The sequence below is a fragment of the Ceratotherium simum genome, chromosome 11 (genome assembly GCF_057802395.1).
Source record: "Ceratotherium simum simum isolate JZ-2026a chromosome 11, ASM5780239v1, whole genome shotgun sequence".
Classification (NCBI taxonomy): Eukaryota; Metazoa; Chordata; class Mammalia; order Perissodactyla; family Rhinocerotidae; genus Ceratotherium; species Ceratotherium simum.
Genome location: NC_141910.1, coordinates 13,891,912 through 13,915,408, shown reverse-complemented (window position 1 = coordinate 13,915,408; position 23,497 = coordinate 13,891,912). Strand labels below are relative to the sequence as shown.

At 38.2% G+C, this 23,497-nt stretch overlaps 1 protein-coding gene across 6 annotated transcripts in view; it reads right to left on the bottom strand.

Annotated features, from left to right (window-relative positions):
* The window catches only part of EXOC6B (exocyst complex component 6B), a 596,645-nt gene that overhangs the window by 504,563 nt on the left and 68,585 nt on the right, over positions 1-23,497 (bottom strand). For all 6 annotated transcript variants that reach the window (XM_087436583.1, XM_004435543.3, XM_014791430.2 and 3 more), the window contains exon 2: positions 1,704-1,869. In XM_087436583.1, the coding sequence (XP_087292709.1) occupies positions 1,704-1,869 (166 nt within the window). The remainder of the gene's footprint in view (positions 1-1,703; positions 1,870-23,497) is intronic.

Here is a 23,497-nt window from a genome sequence, read left to right as displayed (position 1 = left end):
TTTTCCTATTAATTTGTAAAGATTTTTTTCTATCAATCATTTGTCATATGTATTTGTAAATATTTCTTATTTATTATTTACCTGTTAGTTTCTAACTTGTATGTAGAAAAGCTTCTTTCATTTTAACGTCATCGTATCTATCAATTTTTTTCTTTCTGGCTTAGGAATTTCTGGCTAGAAATGTATTCCTCACTCCCCAAATCACATAAATATTCAACTGTTTTCTACCAGTTTCTTTATGGTTTAACTTTTTACATTTAACTCTAGTCCATTTGAAATTAATTTCGGTATGTTGAATGAAAAAGGGATCTAATTTAATTTCAATTAAAATTATAGAACACTAACACCAAATCAGGAGAGTTGTTATTTTTAGAGAGGAGGGTGAAGGAAGCAACTGAGAAGGGTACAAAAGAAAGATTTAATTGTGCTGGCAATATTATATTTCTTAAGATGGTTGGATAGTTGTTGTAAAGGTCCATAAACTCTTATTTGAAACCTTGGGACCCAGTGTGTTTTGGACTTCAGAATTTTGGAGATTTTATAAAGATAATATGGTACATATTGTATATTACATAACATCCCCCAATGGGCACTAAAACAGCATTCCATAATCAAACACATTAATATTTCTATAGCAAAATACAAAAATTTACATTAAATAAAATATATTAAGAAGTTTGATAGCTTCATGTCCATTGAGGTCAGGTTTTGCAATCAAATTAGCTTTTAAATCACTGTAGCTTTAAAATGTAATTTAACATCTAATAGCCCACTTCACCCCTCAATAAAATTGTTTCTTTGCTTTTCTTACCAATGTATTATTTTATATGAATTTTATACTTATTGGCAAGTTACCCCATGCCCCAGGAAAATCCTTTTGGGATTTTAATTCAAATTCCAATAATAAGACAAAAAAGAAAGGAAAGGAAAGTGTGAGGAAAGGAAAGGAAAGGGTAAGGAAAGAAAAGGAGAGGGAAAGGAAAAGGAAAGAGAAAAGAAAAGGAAAGAAAGAAATTAGAAGCAAAAGGACTGGAAAGGAGGAAATAAAGCTGCTATTACCTACAGATCGTACAAGTGTTTACATAGAAAACTCAAAAAAAAATCTACACACAAATTATTAGAAATACTAGAAGAGTTTAGTGAAGCAGTCAGATTTAAGATCAATAAGCAAAGTAAGTTATCCAAGATAAGTGAATTTGCTGTGCCAGGGACCAGACTAACATGGCTAGCCTCTTTCCTGAACTTGAATCTGTCATATCAAGAAAGAATCTTCATGCTTTGGTGGAAGACACTCCACAACTATCACTGATTTTTTTCCCTTTGTCTTAGGTTGTCATGCTGGCTAAGACTTCTGCAGCTTGCCCTGCAATTCTGTCATCCTACAGTGATGGCTTTTATCTAGCAAGAAAGTAGATGGATGACATGAAGAGTCAACTGAGTTTCTGTTTGAAAGAAACTGTTACTGATTCTGTTACTGGTTCTCATCCACATATAGTTATTTCAAATAAATTTTAACTTAAAAGAGATTTCTTCTTAGTTAAAGCCATAATCCCAAACATCTATGTTTCAGTACAAATTCCTTTCTTACTATATGAAAATCTTTACTACAAATATGTAACCTGCAACATATTCCCTACTCCTTTAACGCTAATCAAAACCCCAGCACAGGACAGAGAAACAAGTCTCTCTTAGCGTCTCCTTACTTTAAGTTTCTGGGCTTCTCCTCTCACTTTCAGCAGTTCAGTTATAGAGTCCACAAAGCCCTGGTAATGAAAGTTGCACATTTTCTCAATTTCTCGGTCATGATTGCGGATGCGAGTTTCAAGCTTCTCCATGAATCGTCCATGTTCCTCACCATCATAGACAGACCTTTAAAAAAATGGCAGGAAGATTACACCAGATTTACTTCTTAAGAAACAGAATTACAAAACCAGAAGCAAATTTATTTGGAAATTAGATATTTAAGGTACATAAACCACAGAGTAATCCAATTGTATTAACATTGCCCCAACGATAGATGAGTATTTAAGAAAACCCAAAATTTTGCTTCCTTATTCATTCAAAAATATTTAAGTGTTTGACAGTATTCATCTTAGAAGTCTCACCATAAAATGAAAGGACTGAATTATAACTCCTTTGTACCTTTCTTTCTCAATTAAACTAATACAGAAAAACTCAATTTTGGATAAACCCAACTATCCAATTACTCCATGACTATACCCAAGAAGCTGACACTGCCAGAGAAAAATCTCAAAGCTGTGCTGGCTAGACAGGTTAGCTATATAACCACAAACATAACATTGGGCACTCAATAAATACTGCTAGATAACACCACTAAAGCTATCCTCCTCACCAGCGTCACCACCACCAAAAAATCACTTTCTATTCTCCAAAATAACTATGTGTGAGAACCGTACTTTCTCCTCTCCTCAGATGTCCACCCCTCACTCTCAGCTGCTGACCTGACTACACACTTCACAGAAAAAAACAGAGAAATATTTCCCCTTCTCCTGCTAAAATCAACCAACCTACTTACATCTGTAACTCCTACTCTGTGCACCCTCCTGTAACAATGGAAAAAGTGTTTCAAGCTCTTTTCCATAATCAATCCTTCTTGTTGTCTCAAGAACTTTACTGCCGCAAGTATTCCCTTTTATCCCTCCCCTGAATCATATATTCCTCCCATTCTACTAAATCATTCTCATAGGTATATAAACACAACTTCAAAAAACCTGTCCTTACCTACACATTTCCCTCCAGCTACCTACCATCTTATTTCTCTGCCTCACTTCCCAGCAAAACTCCTTTCCATTTCCTCAGCTCGCAATAGTTTGCATTCACCTTGCTCCACCTAAGAATAGCATTTGCTATGGTTTAATATACCCTCAGTATACCACACTAATGTGGTTTTTATCCTTTCACTGACATGCCTTCTCAATCTCCTTTCTGGGATCTCCTCCTCTATTCTTTTTTCTAAATATTCCTAAAACCTCTTCTCGTCTCTACCAATGCTCTCTCACCAAGCAATGCCATCTAATCCCATGGCTTTAAAATACCATCTATATAGTGATGACTTCCTAACCTATACCTACAATTCAAAGCACTTTCCTGAGCACTAGACTCAAATATCCAGCTACTGTTTAACAATTCCAATTGGATTTTTAAAAGCCATCTCAAATTTAACACCAAAAAAACAATTATCTATCACCAAACTATCTTCACTTCCAAATCTGTTTCTCCCCACCATTCACACACCCCTTCACAGCTAACGGCACTATCCAGCTGCCCAAGTCAAAAACCGAAATCCAAGAATCATTCCTAATCCACCTCTTTCCATCATACAACCCATCCAAACCATTAGTAAGTCCTGACAACTCAAGCTCCAAAACATACCTTAAAATTGACTGCATCCCACCATTTCCACTAAAACCCTAGTCCAAATCTGTATCATCGCCACAGTGGACCAATAAAATAGCCTCCTAAAAGTCTCCATTCTGCACTCCCCATCTCCTCCACTCCCCGCCCCAACACAGACATTCTCCATATAGCAGTTAAAGCAATCTTTATAAAGCAATAATTCAGATGTTATCCTCCTGCTTAAATTTCTCCAATGGTTTCTCTTTATAAAAGGAATAAATATCTTAAATCCTTACCATGGCCTATAAGAACCTCCTTAATCTAGCCAGTGATTACCTCTCTATCTCTCTAGTTCCTAACCCTAGCCTCCGTCCATCCTCTATGCTCCAGATACAGTGCCTTTTTTTTTTAGCTTCTTCCTGCCTCAAGAATTTTGCTTTTGCTGTTCTTATGCTAGTAATGCTTATCCCCTATATCTTCAAACAACTTTCTCCTTCTCATCATCCATGGTTCATTGTCCATCTCTTCTCCCAACCCATCCCAATTGCAACGTAAGCTCCAGGGCAAGAACTTTGCCATATTCACTACTGCACCTCTAGAATAGTCCCAGACAGGTAGCAGGCAGTGAGAAAACATTCATTGACAAAATGAATGACCAACACTATCTCTAAGACCTCTTTGATCTCTGACATTTGTTCAACAAATATACATTTGCTCATTACCAACATTTTCTGTTTCTATAATCATTTGTGGGTACCAGATCACTACCCTGATCCTGTAGATAAGAAAGCACACTCTCCTCAGAAGTTACGTTCCACTGCCCAAAACTCAGCAATAACCATAGACAATACATATACAAGTTTGGCTTCCAATAAAAATTCTGAACACTTACTTCAGAAAAACCAGAGCAGGAGAGGGAAGTCAAGACGGCGGCATAAGCAGACTCTGAACTCATCTCCTCCGGCGAACACAGCCAATTTACAACTACTCGTAGAAAATTACCCCTGAGACAGAACTGAAAACTGGATAAGAGGAACTCCTGCAACAACGGACAATCCTAATTGAGGTGGAAGAGGCAGAGACTCCCTTCTAGAGAGAAAAAACGCCGCCTTCACAAGCCGCAGCGCCTCACGGCTGCCCGGGAGCAGCGCACAGGTACGCAGCCCTCCCTGGAGGCGCGGGGCCCTGAGCCGGGGAGCGCCCCCGCTGTGGGCATTTTGTGGACCCAGCACAATCGAGACCAGCGGCATAATATCTGACTGTGCCTGCTACTAAAACATTGGGGAGTACCCCCAGAAAACCCGGTTCACAAAGAAACTAAAACCAGCTCTTAAAGGGCCCGCGCGCAAACTCACCCGTTTCAGAAAGCAGCCTAAAATCACCAGAAAGAAAGGTGCAAAGTGCTGTGGTAAAAAGAGACTCACCTAATAGGCCCTGAGTGCATCTCGGTGAGGGGTGAGACCTCTCCAGGGACTGGGACATTGGCGGCGGCCATTGTTGTGGCCTGGTGTGGGCGTGCTGACACAGATGCCATTGGAGTTCTCCCTGGGGCCGGCTAGCCCAGGTCTGCCCCACCCGCTAGAGCACTGATTTAATCCAGCTCATCCAGGGCAGGCAGACCACCCTAGAGACTGGACCCAGCCAACAACAAGCCCTCACTCCACTTGTGGGCCTGCATAGATTGGTGACTGGATTCTCTGCAGCCTGGCAACTGAGCCGACTTTAGAGGGGCAGGGCGTGCACAAGGAGCCGGTGGAGAGTGTGGGGCGGTGGTGGAGTGTGTGGGGCTCCCGCCGTGGAGACAGTGGGTCCGCTTCAGGAGGTAGGGGCGCGCACACGGGGCAGGACTGTGTTGACTGTGTGTGTGGACCTGTGCGCAGCGGGGCTTGTCAGCTGCAGAGGACTTGTGCTTCTCAAAGACCCACATAGGGGGTTTGCCCCACCTTCCAAAGCCTGAAACAATTGGGTGCTCCCGTGCCTGAGGCCAGCCCCACCCAGCTGCAATACTCAGAGAACTGACAAGGGACCTAAAGGCTGGAGGCTTATAGCAATTGTAAGGCCCTGAGCCTAACAACCTGCCATGCTGGGGGCCTACTCGCTTAAAAGAAATTCTGCAACACAAATGTGTATTAGAACTTGCAGCCAACTGTGCTGGGGCTCCCCACACCTGATAAAGAGACTGAAGGGCCCACAACAACTACAAGCAGCTGAGCATTACAACAGCTGGCCAGAAGCATAACTCGGCCTCCCTGGGCGCCTACAGGGAGAGCAAACAGGCCACAACAGAAGGACACACGTAGCCCACATAGGAGTCACCCCTGAACATTGAGAACCGAGGGAAGCACACTGCAGGCCTCCTAAGCCATCACTTACATAAGGTCACCTATCCAAGAGCAGGAGACGTAGCTGACCTACCTAATACGTAGACACAAACACAGGGAAAGAGGCAAAATGAGGAGGCAAAAGAATATATTCCAAGTAAGGGAACAGGACAAAACCCCAGAAAAGGAACTAAGTGAAACAGAAATGAGCAACCTACCTGACAGAGTTCAAACTAAGAGTGTTAAGGATGCTCACTGATCTGGGGAGAAGAATAGATGAACTCAGTGAGGATGTCAACAAAGAAATGGAAGATATAAAAAAGAACCAATCAGAAATGAAGAATACAATACTGGAAATGAAAAATTCATTAGAGGGGCTCAATAGCAGAGTAGAGGATACAGAAGAACGGATCTGTGAGCTGGAGGAAAGACTAGAAGAAATTACCCAAAGTGAACAGGTACAAGAGAAAAGAATTAAAAAGAGTGAGGACAGTCTAAGGGACCTCTGGGACAACATCAAGCGTACTAACATCCGTGTTATAGGTGTCCCGGAAGAAAAAGAGCAAGACAAGGGGGCAGAGAATCTATTTCAAGAAATAATAGATGAAAACTTCCCTAACCTAAGGAAGGAAACAGACATCCAACTACAGGAAGCACAGAGAGCCCCAAACAAGATAAACCCAAATAGGCCCACACCAAGACACATCATAATCAAAATGTCCAGAATTAAAGATAAAGAGAGAATCCTAAAAGCCACAAGAGAAAGTCAAGTTACATACAAAGGAAACCCCATAAGGCTATCAGCTGACTTCTCAGCAGAAACCTTACAGGCTAGAAGAGAGTGGCATGATATATTTAAAGTGCTAAAAGGAAAAAACTTACAGCCAAGAATACTCTACCCAGCAAGGTTACCATTCAAAACGCAAGGAGAGATCAAAAATTTCCCAGACGAGCAAAAATTAAAGGAGTTTGTCACCAAGAAACCAGTGCTACAAGAAATGTTAAAGGGACTGATTTAAGGGGAAAAGAGAAGACCACAAATAGGAAAAATTATCTAGTTCCATGATAAGAACGTAATGGATACAAATGCACAAAAAAGAGGTTAGATATGATATCAAAAACATAAAATGAGGGAGGAGGGGAGTTAAAGAGTACAGCTTCCAGACAGAGGTCAAACTAAAGTGACCATCAATTCTGTATAGAGAAGAAAGGAATAGAGAAGGACTACTAAAACACTGAGAAAAAAAAAAACAAGTTAATAAATGGCAGTAAGTACATACTTATCAGTAGCTACTTTAAACGTCAACGGACTAAATGCTCCAATTAAAAGGCATAGGGTGGCTGACTGGATAAAAAAACAAGACCCATATATATGCTGCATACAAGAGACACACTTCAGACCTAAAGACACTCACAAACTGAAAGTGAAGGAATGGAAAAAGATACTCCACGCAAATGGCAATGAAAAGAAAGCTGGGGTAGCAGTACTCATATCAGACAAAATAGACTTTAAAACAAAAACTGTAAAAAGAGACAAAGAAGGGCACTACATACTGATCAAGGGAACAATCCAACAAGAGGATATAACACTTGTAAACATCGACGCACCGAATGTAGGTGCACCTAAATATATAAAGCAATTATTAACAGACATAAAAACAGAAATAGACAGTAACACAATAATAGTAGGGGACTTTAACACTCCACTTACACCAACAGATAGATCATCCAAACAGAAGATCAATAAGGAAAATTGGCCTTAAACGACACACTAGAACAGATGGACCTAGTGGATATATACAGAACATTCCATCCAAAAACCAAAGAATACATGTTCTTTTCAAATGCACATGGAACATTCTCCAGGATTGATCACATATTAGGCCACAAAAGAAGTCTCCATAAATTTAAGAAGACTGAAATAATACCAAGCATCTTTTCTGACCACAACGGTATGAAACTAGAAATCAACTATAGGAAGAAAATCAGAAAAGCCACAAATACGTGGAGATTAAACAAAATGCTACTGAACAACGACTGGGTCAACGAAGAAATCAAAGAAGAAATCAAAAAATACCTGGAGACAAATGAAAATACGACATGCCAGAATTTATGGGATACAGCAAAAGCGGTTCTAAGAGGGAAGTTTATAGCGATACAGGCCTATTTCAACAAACAAGAAAAGTCTCAAATAAACAATCTAACAATGCACCTAAAGGAACTGGAAAAAGAAGAACAAACAAAGCCCAAAATCAGTAGGAGACAGGAAATAATAAAAATCAGAGCAGAAATAAATGAAATAGAGACCAAAAAAACAATAGAAAAAAATTAATAAAACCAAGAGCTGGTTCTTTGAAAAGATCAACAAAATTGACAAACCTTTAGCTAGACTCACCAAGAAAAAAAGAGAGAAGGCACAAATAAGTAAAATCAGAAATGAAAGAGGAGAAATTACAACAGACACCTCAGAAATACAAAAGATTATAAGAGAATACTATGAAAAGCTATATGCCAACCAATTCGACAATCTGGAAGAAATGGATAAATTCTTAGAATCATACAACCTTCCAAAACTGGATCAAGAAGAAGTAGAGAATTTGAATAGACCAATCACCAGTAAGGAGATCGAAACAGTAATCAAAAACCTCCCCAAAAATAAAAGTCCAGGACCAGACGGCTTCCCTGGTGAATTCTACCAAACATTCAAAGAAGACTTAATACCCATCCTTCTCAAACTCTTCCAAAAAGTTGAGGGTGGGGGGCAAGCTCCCTAACTCATTCTACGAAGCTGACATTACCCTGATACCAAAACCAGACAAGGACAACACAAAAAAAGAAAATTACAGGCCAACATCACTGATGAACATCGATGCAAAAATCCTCAACAAAATACTAGCAAATCGCATACAACAATACGTCAAAAAGATTATACACCATGATCAAGTGGGATTTATTCCAGGTATGGAGGGATGGGTCAACATTCGCAAATCAATCAACGTAATACACCACATTAATAAAATGAAGAATAAAAATCACATGATCATCTCAATGGATGCAGAGAAAGCATTTGACAAGATACAGCATCCATTTATGATAAAAACTCTGAATAAAATGGGGATAGAAGGAAAGTACCTCAACATAATAAAGGCCATATATGAGAAACCCACGGCTAATATCATCCTCAATGGTGAAAAACTGAAGGCTATCCCTCTAAGAACAGGAACCAGACAAGGATGCCCACTGTCACCACTCCTATTTCACATAGTACTGGAAGTCCTAGCCAGAGCAATCAGGCAAGAAAAAGAAATAAAAGGGATCCAAATTGGAAAGGAAGAAGTGAAACTGTCACTATTTGCAGATGACATGATTTTATATATAGAAAACCCTAAAGAATCCACCAGAAAACTTTTAGAAGTAATAAACAAATATGGTAAAGTTGCAGGATACAAGATCAACATACAAAAATCAGTTGCCTTTCTATACACTAACAACGAAGTAGCAGAAAGAGAAATTACGAATACCATTCCATTCACAATTGCAACAAAAAGAATAAAATACCTAGGAATAAACTTAACCAAAGAGGTGAAAGAGCTGTACACCGAAAACTATAAAACATTGCTGAAAGAAATTGAAGAAGACACAAAGAAATGGAAAGATATTCCGTGCTCTTGGATTGGAAGAATTAACATAGTTAAGATGTCCATACTTCCTAAAGCAATCTATAGATTCAATGCAATCCCTATCAAAGTTCCAACATTTTTCACAGAAATAGAACAAAGAATCCTAAAATTTATATGGAACAACAAAAGACCCCGAATAGCTAAAGGAATCCTGAGAAAAAAGAACACAGCTGGAGGTATCACACTCCCTGATTTCAAAATATACTACAAAGCTATAGTAATCAAAACAGCATGGTACTGGCACAAAAACAGACACACAGATCAATGGAATAGAATCGAAAGCCCAGAAATAAACCCACACATCTATGGATAGCTAATCCTTGACAAAGGAGCCAAGAACATACAATGGGGAAAAGAAAGTCTCTTCAACAAATGGTGTTGGGAAAACTGGATAGCCACACGCAAAAAAATGAAAGTAGACCCTTCCCTTACACCATACACAAAAATTAACTCCAAATGGATTAAAGACTTGAATGTAAGACCTGAAACTATGAAACTTCTAGAAGAAAACATAGGCAGTACGCTCTTCGACGTCAGTCTTAGCAACATATTTTCAAGCACCATGTCTGACCAAGCAAGAGAAACAATAGAAAAAATAAACAAATGGGAATACATCAAACTAAAAATCTTCTGCACAGCAAAGGAAAACATCAACAAAACAAAAAGACAACCTAACAATTGGGAGAAGATATTTGCAAACCATACATCTGATAAGGGCTTAATCTCCAAAACATATAAAGAACTCATGCATCTCAACAACAAAAAAACTAACAACCCGATTAAAAAATGAGCAAAAGACCTGAACAGACATTTCTCCAAAGAAGATATACAGATGGCCTACAGACACATGAAAAGATGTTCAAAATCATTAACTATCAGGGAAATGCAAATCAAAACTACAATGAGATATCACCTCATGCCCGTCAGAATGGCTATAATTAACAAGACAGGAAACAACATGTGTTGGAGAGGATGTGGAGAGAAGGGAACTCTCATACACTGCTAGTGGGAGTGCAAACTGGTGCAGACACTATGGAAAACAGTATGGAGATTCCTCAAAAAATCAAGGATAGAACTACCATATGATCCAGCTATTCCACTGCTGGGTATTTATCCAAAGAACTTGAAAACACCAATGCGTAAAGATACACGCACCCCTGTGTTCACTGCAGCGTTATTCACAATAGCCAAGACTTGGAAGCAACCTAAGTGCCCATCAAGGGACGAATGGATAAAGAAGATGTGGTATATATACACAATGGAATACTCCTCAGCCATAAGAAACGATGAAATCCAGCCATTTGTGACAACATGGATGGACATTGAGGGTATTATGCAAAGTGAAATAAGTCAGAGGGAGAAGGTCAAATACCGTATGATTTCCTTCATTAACTAGTAGATAATAACAACAATAAACAAACACATACAGACAGAGATTGGATTGGTGGTTACCAGAGGGGAAGAGGGGAGGGAGGAGGGTGAAAGGGATAATTCGGTACATGTGTGTGGTGATGGGTTGTAATTAGTATTTGGGTGGTGAACATGATGTAATCTATGCAGAAATAGAAGTATGATGATGTACACCTGAAATTTATACAATGTTATAAACCAATGTTACTGCAATAAACAAAAAATTTAAAAAAGAAAAACCAGAGCAATCCAGATTCAGTCTCCTTATTTTGAAATAAAGGGAAGAGATCTTCAAATAAATTATATACAAACTCTGCTTTGAGAATTTAGACACACTTGCCTAAAGGAGCTATTTGGAATACGCAAGACAGAATCTAGCACTGACATTTCAACTAACCTTAAATAAGCATAATTTTTCCCATTCCAAAGGACAAGAAAAGAAAGGTTTTCACGTGCAGACACCAATATTCTTTGCCATTTGAAGAAGAGGAATATCACTGAAAATTCATCAATCTAAATGGCATAAGTGGGTATTAGACAACCTCTTGGTTTCAAATTCAGTTGTATCTTGACCCAGTAACACTTCTAAGTTAAGCAGCAAGTCTACTTTCTTCTGTTATTAAAAACTTTTCATGTTTTCCCTCCAAAGATCTACATTAATATCACAAAAGACAACCTCAAGAAGAAGAAAATCCCAAAGTTAAGAAATTCATAATTTATATTAATAATGCCTCCCTAGCTCCCTGAAGTTCCTATAAAAAAATGTAAATCAAAGAAAGGAAAGGTGGATTTTAGCTACCTGATTGTGTGGCCTTGGTTTTAGCAATGTAATTAACTAGCTACCAGTCTTTGGCCAACTCAGTTAATCTCTCTGACCCTCACCTTTCTCATTTAGAAAATAGGAAGCAATCAATCACAAATTCTCTGAAGTATCAGCCTAGCTCTAAATTTCTACAGTTCACTTCCACTTTTAAGTTCAGTCAACAATAATGTAAAGACCATACATTTTCAGAATAGTGTAAACAGGTAATTCAAAACAAGTTAACGAAATTTCTACATGCTTATCATTAGCCCCCTGCCTGTTTCTCCTATCTTAGGGCTTTTATGATTCTAATATTCTTTTTAATTATAATAATGTTGAATAACATGAAAGGTTTACAGTAGATCCCCTGAGTATCTTTTGAGAATTTAAAAAGTTAGAATAAAATGTAAAACCCACATATTTTAAAACAGGTACTTTGGACCATATTTAATAAACCTGTGTTCCATGGGTATGCATCAGGAAATCCACAATTTCCAGATTTTATGTGGATTTTGTGTGTACAGGCAAAAGCACATATATGTAATTTTAGGGAAACTGATCCATAGTTTCCATCTGGTTATTAAAGAGGTTAAAAACCACTGATTTAGGGAAGGGCCTAAGTGGCACAGTGGTTAAGTTTGGCACGCTCTGCTTCAGCGGCCTGGTGTTCACAGTTTTGGATCCCAGGCGTCGACCTACACCACTCATCAAGCCATGCTGTAGCGGGATCCCACACACAAAATATAGAGGATGGTGGGCATAGACGTTAGCTCCAGGCCGCTCTTCCTCAAGCAAAAAGAAGATTGGCAACAGGTGTTAGCTCAAGGCCAATCTTCCTCACCAAAAAAAACCCACTGATTTAAAGGTTTTGTTTCAAATTGTCCACCATAGCAAAAGGCAATTATAGATAACTACCTAACAGTTCAACCTCTATCAGCATTTCAAGTGTGTCTCAGCCTTTCTCAGTGCTAACCAACATATCTATCAAACATAAAATGCTAAAAACAAAAATAAAAAAGTCCTAAATTCTGGAAAGGTCATAGATCTACTGAAGTTAACTTAATATTGGTAGTCAACATTGTACTCGAACAAAGAGTAGCTTTTTTCCCCCCTCTCTGACTTAACTAGACTTAAGTGAGACTTAAACTAGAGAAAGACTGCCATCTAGTGATGGTCCATTTCTAACATTCCTTGAAACTTAAACTTGATGTGGCCAAGTAAGAGGGACTGCTTAAAAATATAAAAACTATATTCTATAATACCTGCTGGCCAAAGACTTATAACTAGCTATTAACTTATATTTTATATAAAATACTCTGTTTAAATGTCCACTTCTAATAGAAAGCAAGATCTTGAGAACAAAGTCACATGCTTTTGACACAAGTGTGCCACAGGTGTGCCACAGTTACATAAGACTATCTATGAAATAAACTGCACCACTGGTTTAATTATTTATAATCTAAAGAATATTCTAGTACCTAGTAAAAGGTAAACAAGAAGAAATGCTAGGAAATTAACAACTCTTTATAGCCTAATTTTGACTCAATTACATAAATGCTGCCTTGTGGAGTCTAATTACGAAAAAAACCACAAGTTTTTGCAAACAGTAAAATGTTTTATCCTAGTGTCTATATCTGGCGCATATTTCTAAACATCTCAACTAGATTTCATGTGCATACTATGAGAGAGATTTTAATTTATAAAATGACACTTTATTCCCCTGTACTAAACCATTACAGGATTATATCACTTGCTAGAGCCTACATCAACTCAAATCTGCGTCAAAAGAGAAAAATAAATAATGTTATGAGCACATATTATCTCATTTAAATCCTATGCATCTTATAAATTAGACATTATTCCCATTTTATTAATGAGGAACCTGAAACCCAGGAAGATGAAGTAACTTGCCAAATTCACAAAGCCAGAAAGTGTCCTCTGTAGTACATCAGTCTGTCTCCTTTTAGAGCAAGGAAAGCAAGAAAGTCACATGGACTCCTAAAATGTTAGAGTTGAAAGGGGTCTTGGAGATGGAATACACAGCTCTCATTGTACAATGGAAGAAACTGAGGCCAAGAGTGGTCAAATGCCTTAATCATAATTACATTGCTTGTTACTGATACATCTGGCCTGACTCTCAAAGAAAACACAATTAGGAAAAGCTAATGCATTATGAAACCTGACACAAAGCTAAGTGGTTTAAAAAAAAGAGAGCCAGAGAGACGCACGCACACACACACTTCTACTTCAAGATGATTCATTTGCCTATTAGTTGTATCTATACAACAGCTATTCCATTCTTCTTCCTATTGGAAGAGTCCCAATTTGTTCTGGTATTTCACCTTCCCATCCTACCACGAGGGGTAAATACTAATTAACCTGAAAACCAATCATGGCAATTCCATTCCCCTTATCAGTAACCAGTTAACAGGTGACACAACTCTCACCGATGAGAAGTAAAGGGAAGTCTGGCAGTGAGGATGGAAGAAAAGGTCTTCTTTCCTGAAGGATGCAGGAAAAAGAAACTGCTTTTCCTGCTTTGGACATTGTCCTGTACGATGCTTGGGGATGTAGTAACCATCCCAAGATGAAAGGAGATATTACCTTTCATATATAATATATATGAAATATATATTATGATATATAATCTGAGGATGGCAAAGGGAAAAGACGAAAAACACCTAGGTCCTTGATGATGAACCAACCCTGAAACAACTCTATTTCCAGACTTCATGTTGAGTTAATAAATTTCCCATTTTAAGGGAAATTTCCTATTTCCACTTGCCCTCGATATTCTGCTACTTGCAAGGGAAAGTATCCTACATGCACAACACTGTTCAGTCTTCAAAGGGAGTAGGCAAGTCAAAGAAACAACAAACAGCAAGTCAAAGTCTACACAATGCTAAGGAATCCTGTTCCCAGGACCTAGACTGCTCTTCCCCCTTTTCTTAGTGAAGAGTTAACTCCCAGTCACTCTTCAAATCTCAGCTGGCACCTTACTTTTTCTGGGAAACCTTCTCTAATCACATAGACTCTGCCATGTGCTCCTTCCTTGTGATTCACACCATCACAGAATTTATTAAACTATATTCTGATTGTCCACTCATATCTCAATTTGCCCATACTAGAACATTAATCTCCCTGTGGGTAGAGACCGTATCTTGCCCATTTATCTCCAGCTCCTAGCACAGAGCCTGGCATGGAGGAGATCCTCCACGTATGCTGAAGATAGAGAGAGAGAAGGAAGAGTAGGAGACTAAGATGTGGGTTTCTAATTGTCTCAAAGATGGTTGCAAAAACAGTATCACATCAAACAAAGTTTATCTGTTGAGAAGTTTTCAGAACAAAGGAGAATTTCAAGACACAAAGGACGGAACACTTGGCTTTCTGTTTTTGATTAATCTAAGAAAAATTCCAGAGTTAATGCTGGTCTTTTCTTTTTCATATATATGTTTTTTAACTTCTGTCATGATTTTAGTCCTGAAACATTTTCTTCTCATTAAACTCCATAAAAGCATCATCAGTATTTTTGTTTATTCCAAAAGTTAAAAATAAAATGGAAAAACAGATTTGAGCATGATGTTGAAAGAGAAACTGCAGGAGGTCAAGAGGAGTTTAAAGTCCCTTCCTCTCCTTCCTTCAGTTTGTCTATCAATTTAATTCAGACCTTACTATGGTAATTTGGACACTCTGAGTGCATAAAGGTGAAAGTAGATCACTGTATATCATCAATGATGGGGAAGCATATGCTAGTGACTGAAGTCTAAGCTGAAGACTATACCCAAATGTTTTTGTACTGCCACCGGAGATCAAATACATTCAAATCCTTTTTCCACCCTTGCAGATTCCAACATATCCAACTGGCTTCACCAAGATAGCGCATGCAACCAAAAGAATGTTGTGATGGAGAACTCTCTCAAGGCAGGAAGGGAACTCCACACCTCCATGATGGCTATTTTCAGAGGGATAAAAACAGGGTAGAGAAGTTTCAACCGGCACCTAGCCAAAGAGCCTACTAAAAACCTGGTATTGGTTAAACAGCACTGGAAAGTGGACTTGTCACAAAACACCAGTCAAATCAACAACAGAGTATTAGGAAATAAACTAATGAAAGCAAGGAAACTCTAAATTAAGGTTATAGAGACTGCCATAACTACTATTATAATAACGTCACACTGTTAGAACAATTAATCACAACAAGTAACTGAAGACACACAGGCACTACAGGATACCTTAGTGGCTTCATTTTGGCCTCTGTATCAATTTGTGTTAAGTGCAAAAATATTTCTTCCATTACAGCTTTCAGTGGTAGTTACGAACCTGGCAGCTAAAAGTTGGATTTCAAAGTTGCTACCAAATAAAAGAAATAATCCATCTGTAGCCTGGTGATACCCGTTGAATCTAACTTGGAAAACTGCTGAAAGCAGAGTAGTAATAGAGTTGGTATATACAGGGTTAGAATTAACATTGAGATTAACTCCAGTTTCATTGCATGGAATTCAAAGTGTCAAGTTAAACACTTAAACACGCAAAGTTGGAGCTAAACGAAACTACTGATTCACTTAATATCTACCAACATCATGATGAGCCTGAATCTAGGGTATGTTGGTAAAACTCCAAGATCTTTTACAAAAGATATTATTTACTTAAATAATTACTCTGAAGAGCTATGTAAATATTTTAAAAGACCATATATTAATTGAAGAAATGCTTCAGAGTCTCCACACTTAAAATTATTATTATGGTTCCAATGACAGAGATCATAAAGCTATTAATACGGAAAACAAACCAGTGGGTACAGGTATTAGAAACACTTAATGAACAGTCCTGGTCTCCCTATGCATATAGATTTAATGTGGGCTTAAGAAAAGTAGACCAATCAAGGTTCCCAGAATCACTAAATCAAACTATAATAAACATAAGTGACGTCATTTGTAGCTGTGTGTGTTGTGTATAATATATCTGTATACATTATATATATACCTATATGTATACGTGTATTATATACTGTGTATGCTATATGTGTAAATAGGTGTGTGATATACACACATATGCACAAAACACACACACACAGTTTTCTGATTTTCTGAGAAAGAACCAGATTTGCCAACATCACATACAATTCCTGGTCAAACTTCATCCACAAGTGGTTGTTTACTGACACCTCATGGCCAAAAGTGACCACAATTTAAAGTTCTTTAAGTTTATAAGCAACGAAGACCCTGAAAGAGGGATGGATAAAAGGTATCAAAGCAGTTTCCATCCTAAAAAATGATGGAAAACAAAACAGGCAAAATACGATGATGTTCCATGAAACAATATGCAAGACTGGATATACCAGGAGAAACCTTTCTACTACTAAACTCCAAAAACTGCTAGATTAAGTTTCTAAATCTTTTTCAGTGTATGGCTAAACAAAAAAGAAAATAAGGAAAATCTCCAGAGGCTAAAACAAAACTGGAACAGGAATCTAGATTCTACCAGTCCCCTAAAACCTAATGCTTGTATTTTATAGCCATATAGAAAACAAGAGACAAAGCCTAGGGCCCACAAAAGGTAGGGACTCCAATCAGAGGCCTTCAAACAAACAAAGCCAAAATACCCAAGGGCTACACCCTTAGTGAAAGATAAGATAGAAAAACTCTTCCCCATAAAGGGAGACTACTAGGAAATTTACCTGTCTGGTACTTGGCTTTGGGTAGGGGAGGAGAGGAAGCTCCTGTGATAATCTGAGGCCATAAACTGGCCTTCTCACAGAAGGGAGGCCCATATTAATACTATTAATACTACCTGTGTGATCTGAGATATCTCAAATTGAGAATTTATTTTAAAAGTAGTCCAAGTCTGGTTGTTAGTGCCCCCAGAAAACTGACTGACGGAAAGGCAAATCTTCTCTAGAGGCATGCATCTTAACCCATACTTCCAAAAATTCTCACAAATAACATTCCTTTGAGCTGGAGCTCAAGTATCAAAAACCATAAAACACACTAGAAAACAAAGCATATAAACAAGAATCAAAATAAACACACAGAATCAGACTTGCAAAGGCTTAAAAATAAATAAATGTAAATTAAAAATAAATGTGTAATATGTTTAAAGAAATATGAGGGAATTACCAAAAAAATCAAAAATAAATAGACACTGGAAAAGATGTATAAAAGTTTTATAATAAAACTACAATAATTTATACTCAAAATTTAATAAATGGGACGCGACAATATTTAACTGGGAGGTATATATAAAACTTATACAAGATACAGCAGAGAGAGACAAAAGATGCAAAATGTCTTAGTCGGTTGCAGCTGCTATAACAAATTACCAAAGACTGGGTAGCTTATAAACAACAGAGATTTATTTCTCACAGTTCTGGAGGCTGGAAGTTTGACATCAGGGTGCTAGCATGATCAGGTGAGGGCCTTCTTCTTGTAACCAACTTGTTATCCTCACATGGCAGAAGGGGCAAGCAAGTTCTCTGGGTCCTCTTTATAAGGGCACTAACCTCATTCATGAGGGCTCCGCCTTCATGACATAATCACCTCCCAAATGACCCACCTCCTAATACCATCACCTTGGGGGTTAGGATTTCAACATATGAATTTTGAGGGGACACAAACACTCGACCTATAGCAGAAAACATTAAAGAAAGGTTAAGAACACCAAGAACAGGACAGGTTTCACGGGAGCTCTAGTAAGAAACAATAAGCAGGTACTATTCAAAGAAATAGCTGAGAATTTCCCAGAATTGATAAAAGATATAAGGAAGTCGTTATCTTCAAAATAAAAAGACAGACCTTTAAACTTTACCAAAAGTAGTCCCCCACCAGAGGAAGGGCACTACTCTCTGTTCAGTTATACCTATTAACATTTAGAACTGGCTGCCTATTCATCCATTCTCTTCATGGCTCAATTTCAGCAGCATATAGAACCTTACTCTGATGGAGCTAATTATACAAATACATGGACCCTTAGTACCATCCAAACATTTGGTGTGTCTTTTATCAACTCATTTCTTCTACTACCTACATCATCTATTCCAAACTGTTGCCATTCTCTTTAAGATCCTAACCTGGATCCTGCAACTTTCTTTCACAACAAATGACGTTGCCACATATTTCATAAAGAAAATTCAGGTTCATTAGGCATGAATCTTCTTAATTTCCTGCATTCCAGTATACAAGTCTATCTATATCTCTGTCTACCTTTACACTTGTGCCTTCCTATCTCAATGAAACAGATATCCCACCTCAGTGTAAGACTAACCCTATGTTCTAAAAATCTCACTTCTCCTCTACTCCAGGAATTTCACTCCATCAATACTTTTTTAAATTTCTGTACTTTCAAATGTTTCATTTCTATTGACTTCTTTCTCTTAACAAAACACGTCCCCCTCTTAACAAAACAAGATGACCCTTTTTTTTCTTTTTTAAAAAGGTGCTATTAGGGGCTGGCCTGGTGGCATAGTGGTTAAGTTCACACGCTCCACTTCAGCGGCCCAGGGTTCGCTGGTTCAGATCCCAGGCACAGACCTACACACCGCTCATCAAGCCATGTTGTGGTAGCATCCCACATACAAAATAGAGGAAGAGTGGCACAGATGTTAGCTCAGGGACAATTTTCCTCACCAAAAAAAAAAAAAAATTACAGGGGGCTGCCCGGTGGTGTAGTTAAGTTCACGTGCTCCGCTTCAGCAGCCCAGGGTTCGCAGGTTCGAATCCCGGGCACGGACCGACGCACTGCTCATCAAGCCATGCTGTGGTGGCATCCCACATAAAAATAGAGGAAGATGGGCACAGATGTTAGTTCAGGGCCAGTCTTCCTCAGCAAAAAGAGGAAGATTGGCAATAGATGTTAGCTCAGGGCCAGTCTTCCTCAACAACAACAACGAAAGAAAGAAAGGAAAGGAAGGAAGGAAAGAAAGGAAGGAAAGGAAAGGAAGGAAAGAAAGGGAAGAAAGGAAGAAAGAAAAAAACAGAGGGGGAGGGGGAGGGGAGGGGGAGGGGGGAGAGAGAGAGAGAGAAAGAAAGAGAGGAAGGAAGGAAGGAGGGAGGGAGGGAAGGAAAGAAGGAAAGAAGGAAGGAAGGAAGGAAGGAAGGAAGGAAGGAAGGAAGGAGGAAAGAAAAAGGTACTATTAAAGTAAAATCTCTCTTCTGATAATTTTCCTTCTAGCATCCTTTCTCTTTCTCTCTTCTTTCACAGTTAAGGTACTTAAAAGAACAGTCTATACTCACTGCCACCATTTCCTCAAATTGGACTTCCCCTTCAACCCAGTGTAACCTGTTTCTTACCCACATCACCCCAATGAACCTATTCTTGCTAAAGTCAGTAAAAGCCTACTAACTGTCAAATCAAATACTCATTCTCCAGTCCATCATTTACTTGACTCCTCTTTTGAATGCGCCACCACAAAGATGGTGACTTCTCCTTCTTAAATATGTACTCCCGTGGCTTCTATTACATTTCTCTTCTCAGTCTCCAATAATTCTTCTTCCTTCTGGCCCTCAATAGCTGCTTGGCCTTCATCTCCTCTCACTCTTCTTACATAATCCCTCAGAGATATCATCAATACTTCAGCTTTCACCATTAATTAAACATATTTGGTTCCCAAGTCAATAACACCAGGGCATATCTCTATCAAATCCTAAAACCTGAATATCCAACCACCATTCATCCTTAAAAACATCTCAAACTGTGCATGTCCAAAGTTGAAATCATTCACTTTCTACCAAACCTACACTTCCCTCCTATATTCACCATCTCAGTTGAAGGTACCACCAGCCACCCAGTTACCCAAACTACAAATACATATCTAAGTTAACCTTGACTCCTCACTTCACCTCACACCTCCCTCCAACTAATCAATCACCAAGACCTCACAATTCTAATTCCATAATATTTCTTCTATACTTTTCTTCCTCCCTATCCTCCTCTACTGCTGCCTTGGCTCATGTCCTCATTATCTCTCTTCTGAACAACTGTTTTCACCTCCCTTTTCTTATTTCCCTAACAATCTATCTTCGATACTTCTTTCACAGTAATCTTCTTATAAATGAAATATGATCATGAAACACACACACACACACACACACACACACCACTTTGGATTAAGTCCTGCCTCACATTTAAGTCCAAAGTTCCGGCCATAGTATATAAGACCACTCCACGTATAAATTTATCTCTGAATACTCCCCACATTCATTCTACAACTCTACTTGAAGTTCCTTGAGTGTACAATGGAGTCCCTCTGCCCAGAATCTCCTTACTCTCACTCTATCTGGTAAATTCCTATTCAACCTCAAGATTCAGCTCAAAACTCACTCCTATAAAACCTCCCTCCTTATTACCACTACTACAACCTAGTATAAAGCTCCCCTCCTTACCAACTAAGGAGAACCTAAGAAACTGTTGATAAAACCAGAGAGAATTTAAGCTTGCACTCTTGGGGACATTTACACCAAACAGGACTGTGAGTCCATTCTTTGAAGATTTACATTGAAAGGTTACTTTTCTCCTACTTACTGATATGTTGATACTAGGCATCCTTCCCAAAAGACGCCAATTTCATCAACAATAAAAATCTGTTACAGCATATAATAGTCTAGTTTTTTAAGGAATATATTTAAAAACCTATTTTGAAATATGAAGAAACAAAATCTGTTGAAACTCCTACCACTATCCTTGATAAGAAGTGACAGAGGATAAGTGGTACTCCTTAACAGCCACAGTATCCTCATTTACCACCTGGCCCTCATTTTGACACTATGCAGATCTGAACTGGCCTTGAACCTATGAAACCATGTATAGTTTGAGGTAAATTTCACCAGAATTACTATCATCTTGTTTTGCCTTAAAGTTCTTGAACAAATGCCTAGTATTATCCTAGAAATGAGGGGCACTACCACTAATGACATTCACTGATGGAAAGCTGAGTTGATACTCTTTTGCTTTGAAATGTTTATTTGTTCATATTTTTGAAAAGGTACTACATTGAGCACTCTACACGATAATGATTTATTCACACGTCTATCTTCCCTACTGCACCATGAGTTCCTTGATGGTTTACACCTGGAACAATGCCTGTATTCCCACAGAGAAGGCATAAAGTAGCAAAGGGTCTAAGGTAGTGCCCAAAAAATGTTTCCACATTTAAACCTTCTACAAAGAAAAGCACTAGGGTTAATAATAAACATTCTTACTTAAAAAGTAAATTCAAGTTCTAGCAGTGCAAATAATTTGTACTTCAGCTAAAATAATAGAAAAAGAAGGAATCAGAGGAAGAAAAGAAGGAATTTAGAAGGTTCAAAGAAATCTACTGTAGGAGAAGAGAAGGGTCTGGGAATAATTTGTTATTTCTCTAGCTCTCCTCTAACCTTCTCTGGAAGCTAGGAGAAGGAATATGATTAAACTGCAACAAGACCTGGCTCTGAAGGGAAATGGTGTTTCTGGTCCTTGTTGCCAATAGAAAGGGGAGGGTGACAGCAGTCCCTAAGGGCTTTTCGAAAAAATTGCTTCCAGGTGGAAATTTTTTACGGTACTGTGCAGCCTGGAGCCATTTTTTGCTTTCTTTCTTAACTACGGATGATTAAACCATGGACAATCAGGCTGCAACAATGGAAACAGTTAGATAGCTCCCAAACATCACGGTTATATGCTCCAAATTACCAAGCTAACTCTCAGAGAGAAAAAATTTGTTGGCAAAGTCTTTTTTTTTTAAAGGGGAGGGCAGGCCGAGTCTGTTAAAGATTTGTATTTGGTAGAAAATAAAAGTAGTCAAGCACTCTGTATCATAATGATAAACATCAGTCTCATACCAAGACTAGACACTAATGTACAGTCACAGAGAGCTGGACAAAGGGTGATGCCACATGTCCTGTTATTTAACAATTATTCATCACTTTATTTTGACCTGGATTCAGTGTTCTATTAAATGGTTATCATAGGGGTATGCAGAGAAATCCTGCCACACACCATGTGGGACAGCTAAGACAATTTATAACTGATCACGGTTCTGCAAAAAGTCTGAGGTGTATGTCTGAGTTTGTGATGACTGCTCAAGAAGATGAAGGGGAAAATTTACTTACAATACCAATTCATAAGAAAAGCACAGAAAATTGGAGGCCAATCATTCAACCACCCAGCAATTTAATCTAGGAAATCTTACTATACCATTATCACCCAGAACATTAAAGGATAAATCCAGCTCAAAATTATAACAGTGAAAGTTAGCACTCTAAAAATATGTACTAAGCCCTCTGTTGAACATTTTATATACGCTAACTCACTTACTGCTCAAAAATAATCCTACTGGAGTAGGTATCATTACCATCATTTCACACATGAAGCAACCTTTCTGACATTGCCAGTACATAGAAACATTTACCTTCCCCAGGTTGCTACAGTTGTATCAAGGATAAGATGAAGGAAAAGGATAGAGAGAAGAAGAGGAAGATGGGACAGACGAAGATGAGGACAAGAGGGAGGCAGAGGAGAAAAACACCAAAATAATACAAATGGCAATGTTTAAATAATGGAATCATGACTTTTTTCTTTCTACTTTTCTATAACTTTCTATTTTCTTTAAATAAGTATGTATTGCTTTTATAATCAAAGAAAAGAAATGCATTTTAAGAAGTCTCGAATAGTACCTGGTTCACAGTAGAAGCTCAATAAAATGTTAAATAAAAATCAAAAAAGAATAAACACTTCAGGGTAACTTGGGGTCTGATTTTTAATAATTATCCAAAATTCAAATAAATGTAAAAAAACAGAACAAGAATTTCTTCTCACAATCTATCCCCTACAAACCCAAGAAGCAATTACCACTGGTCAGAATTTTTAAAATTCAGTATCTCTTCTATTCTAATCATCTCTTATTATTGATCATAGTCTCAAAATGTATCTGTGTGTGTGTGTGTGTGTGAGGAAGATTA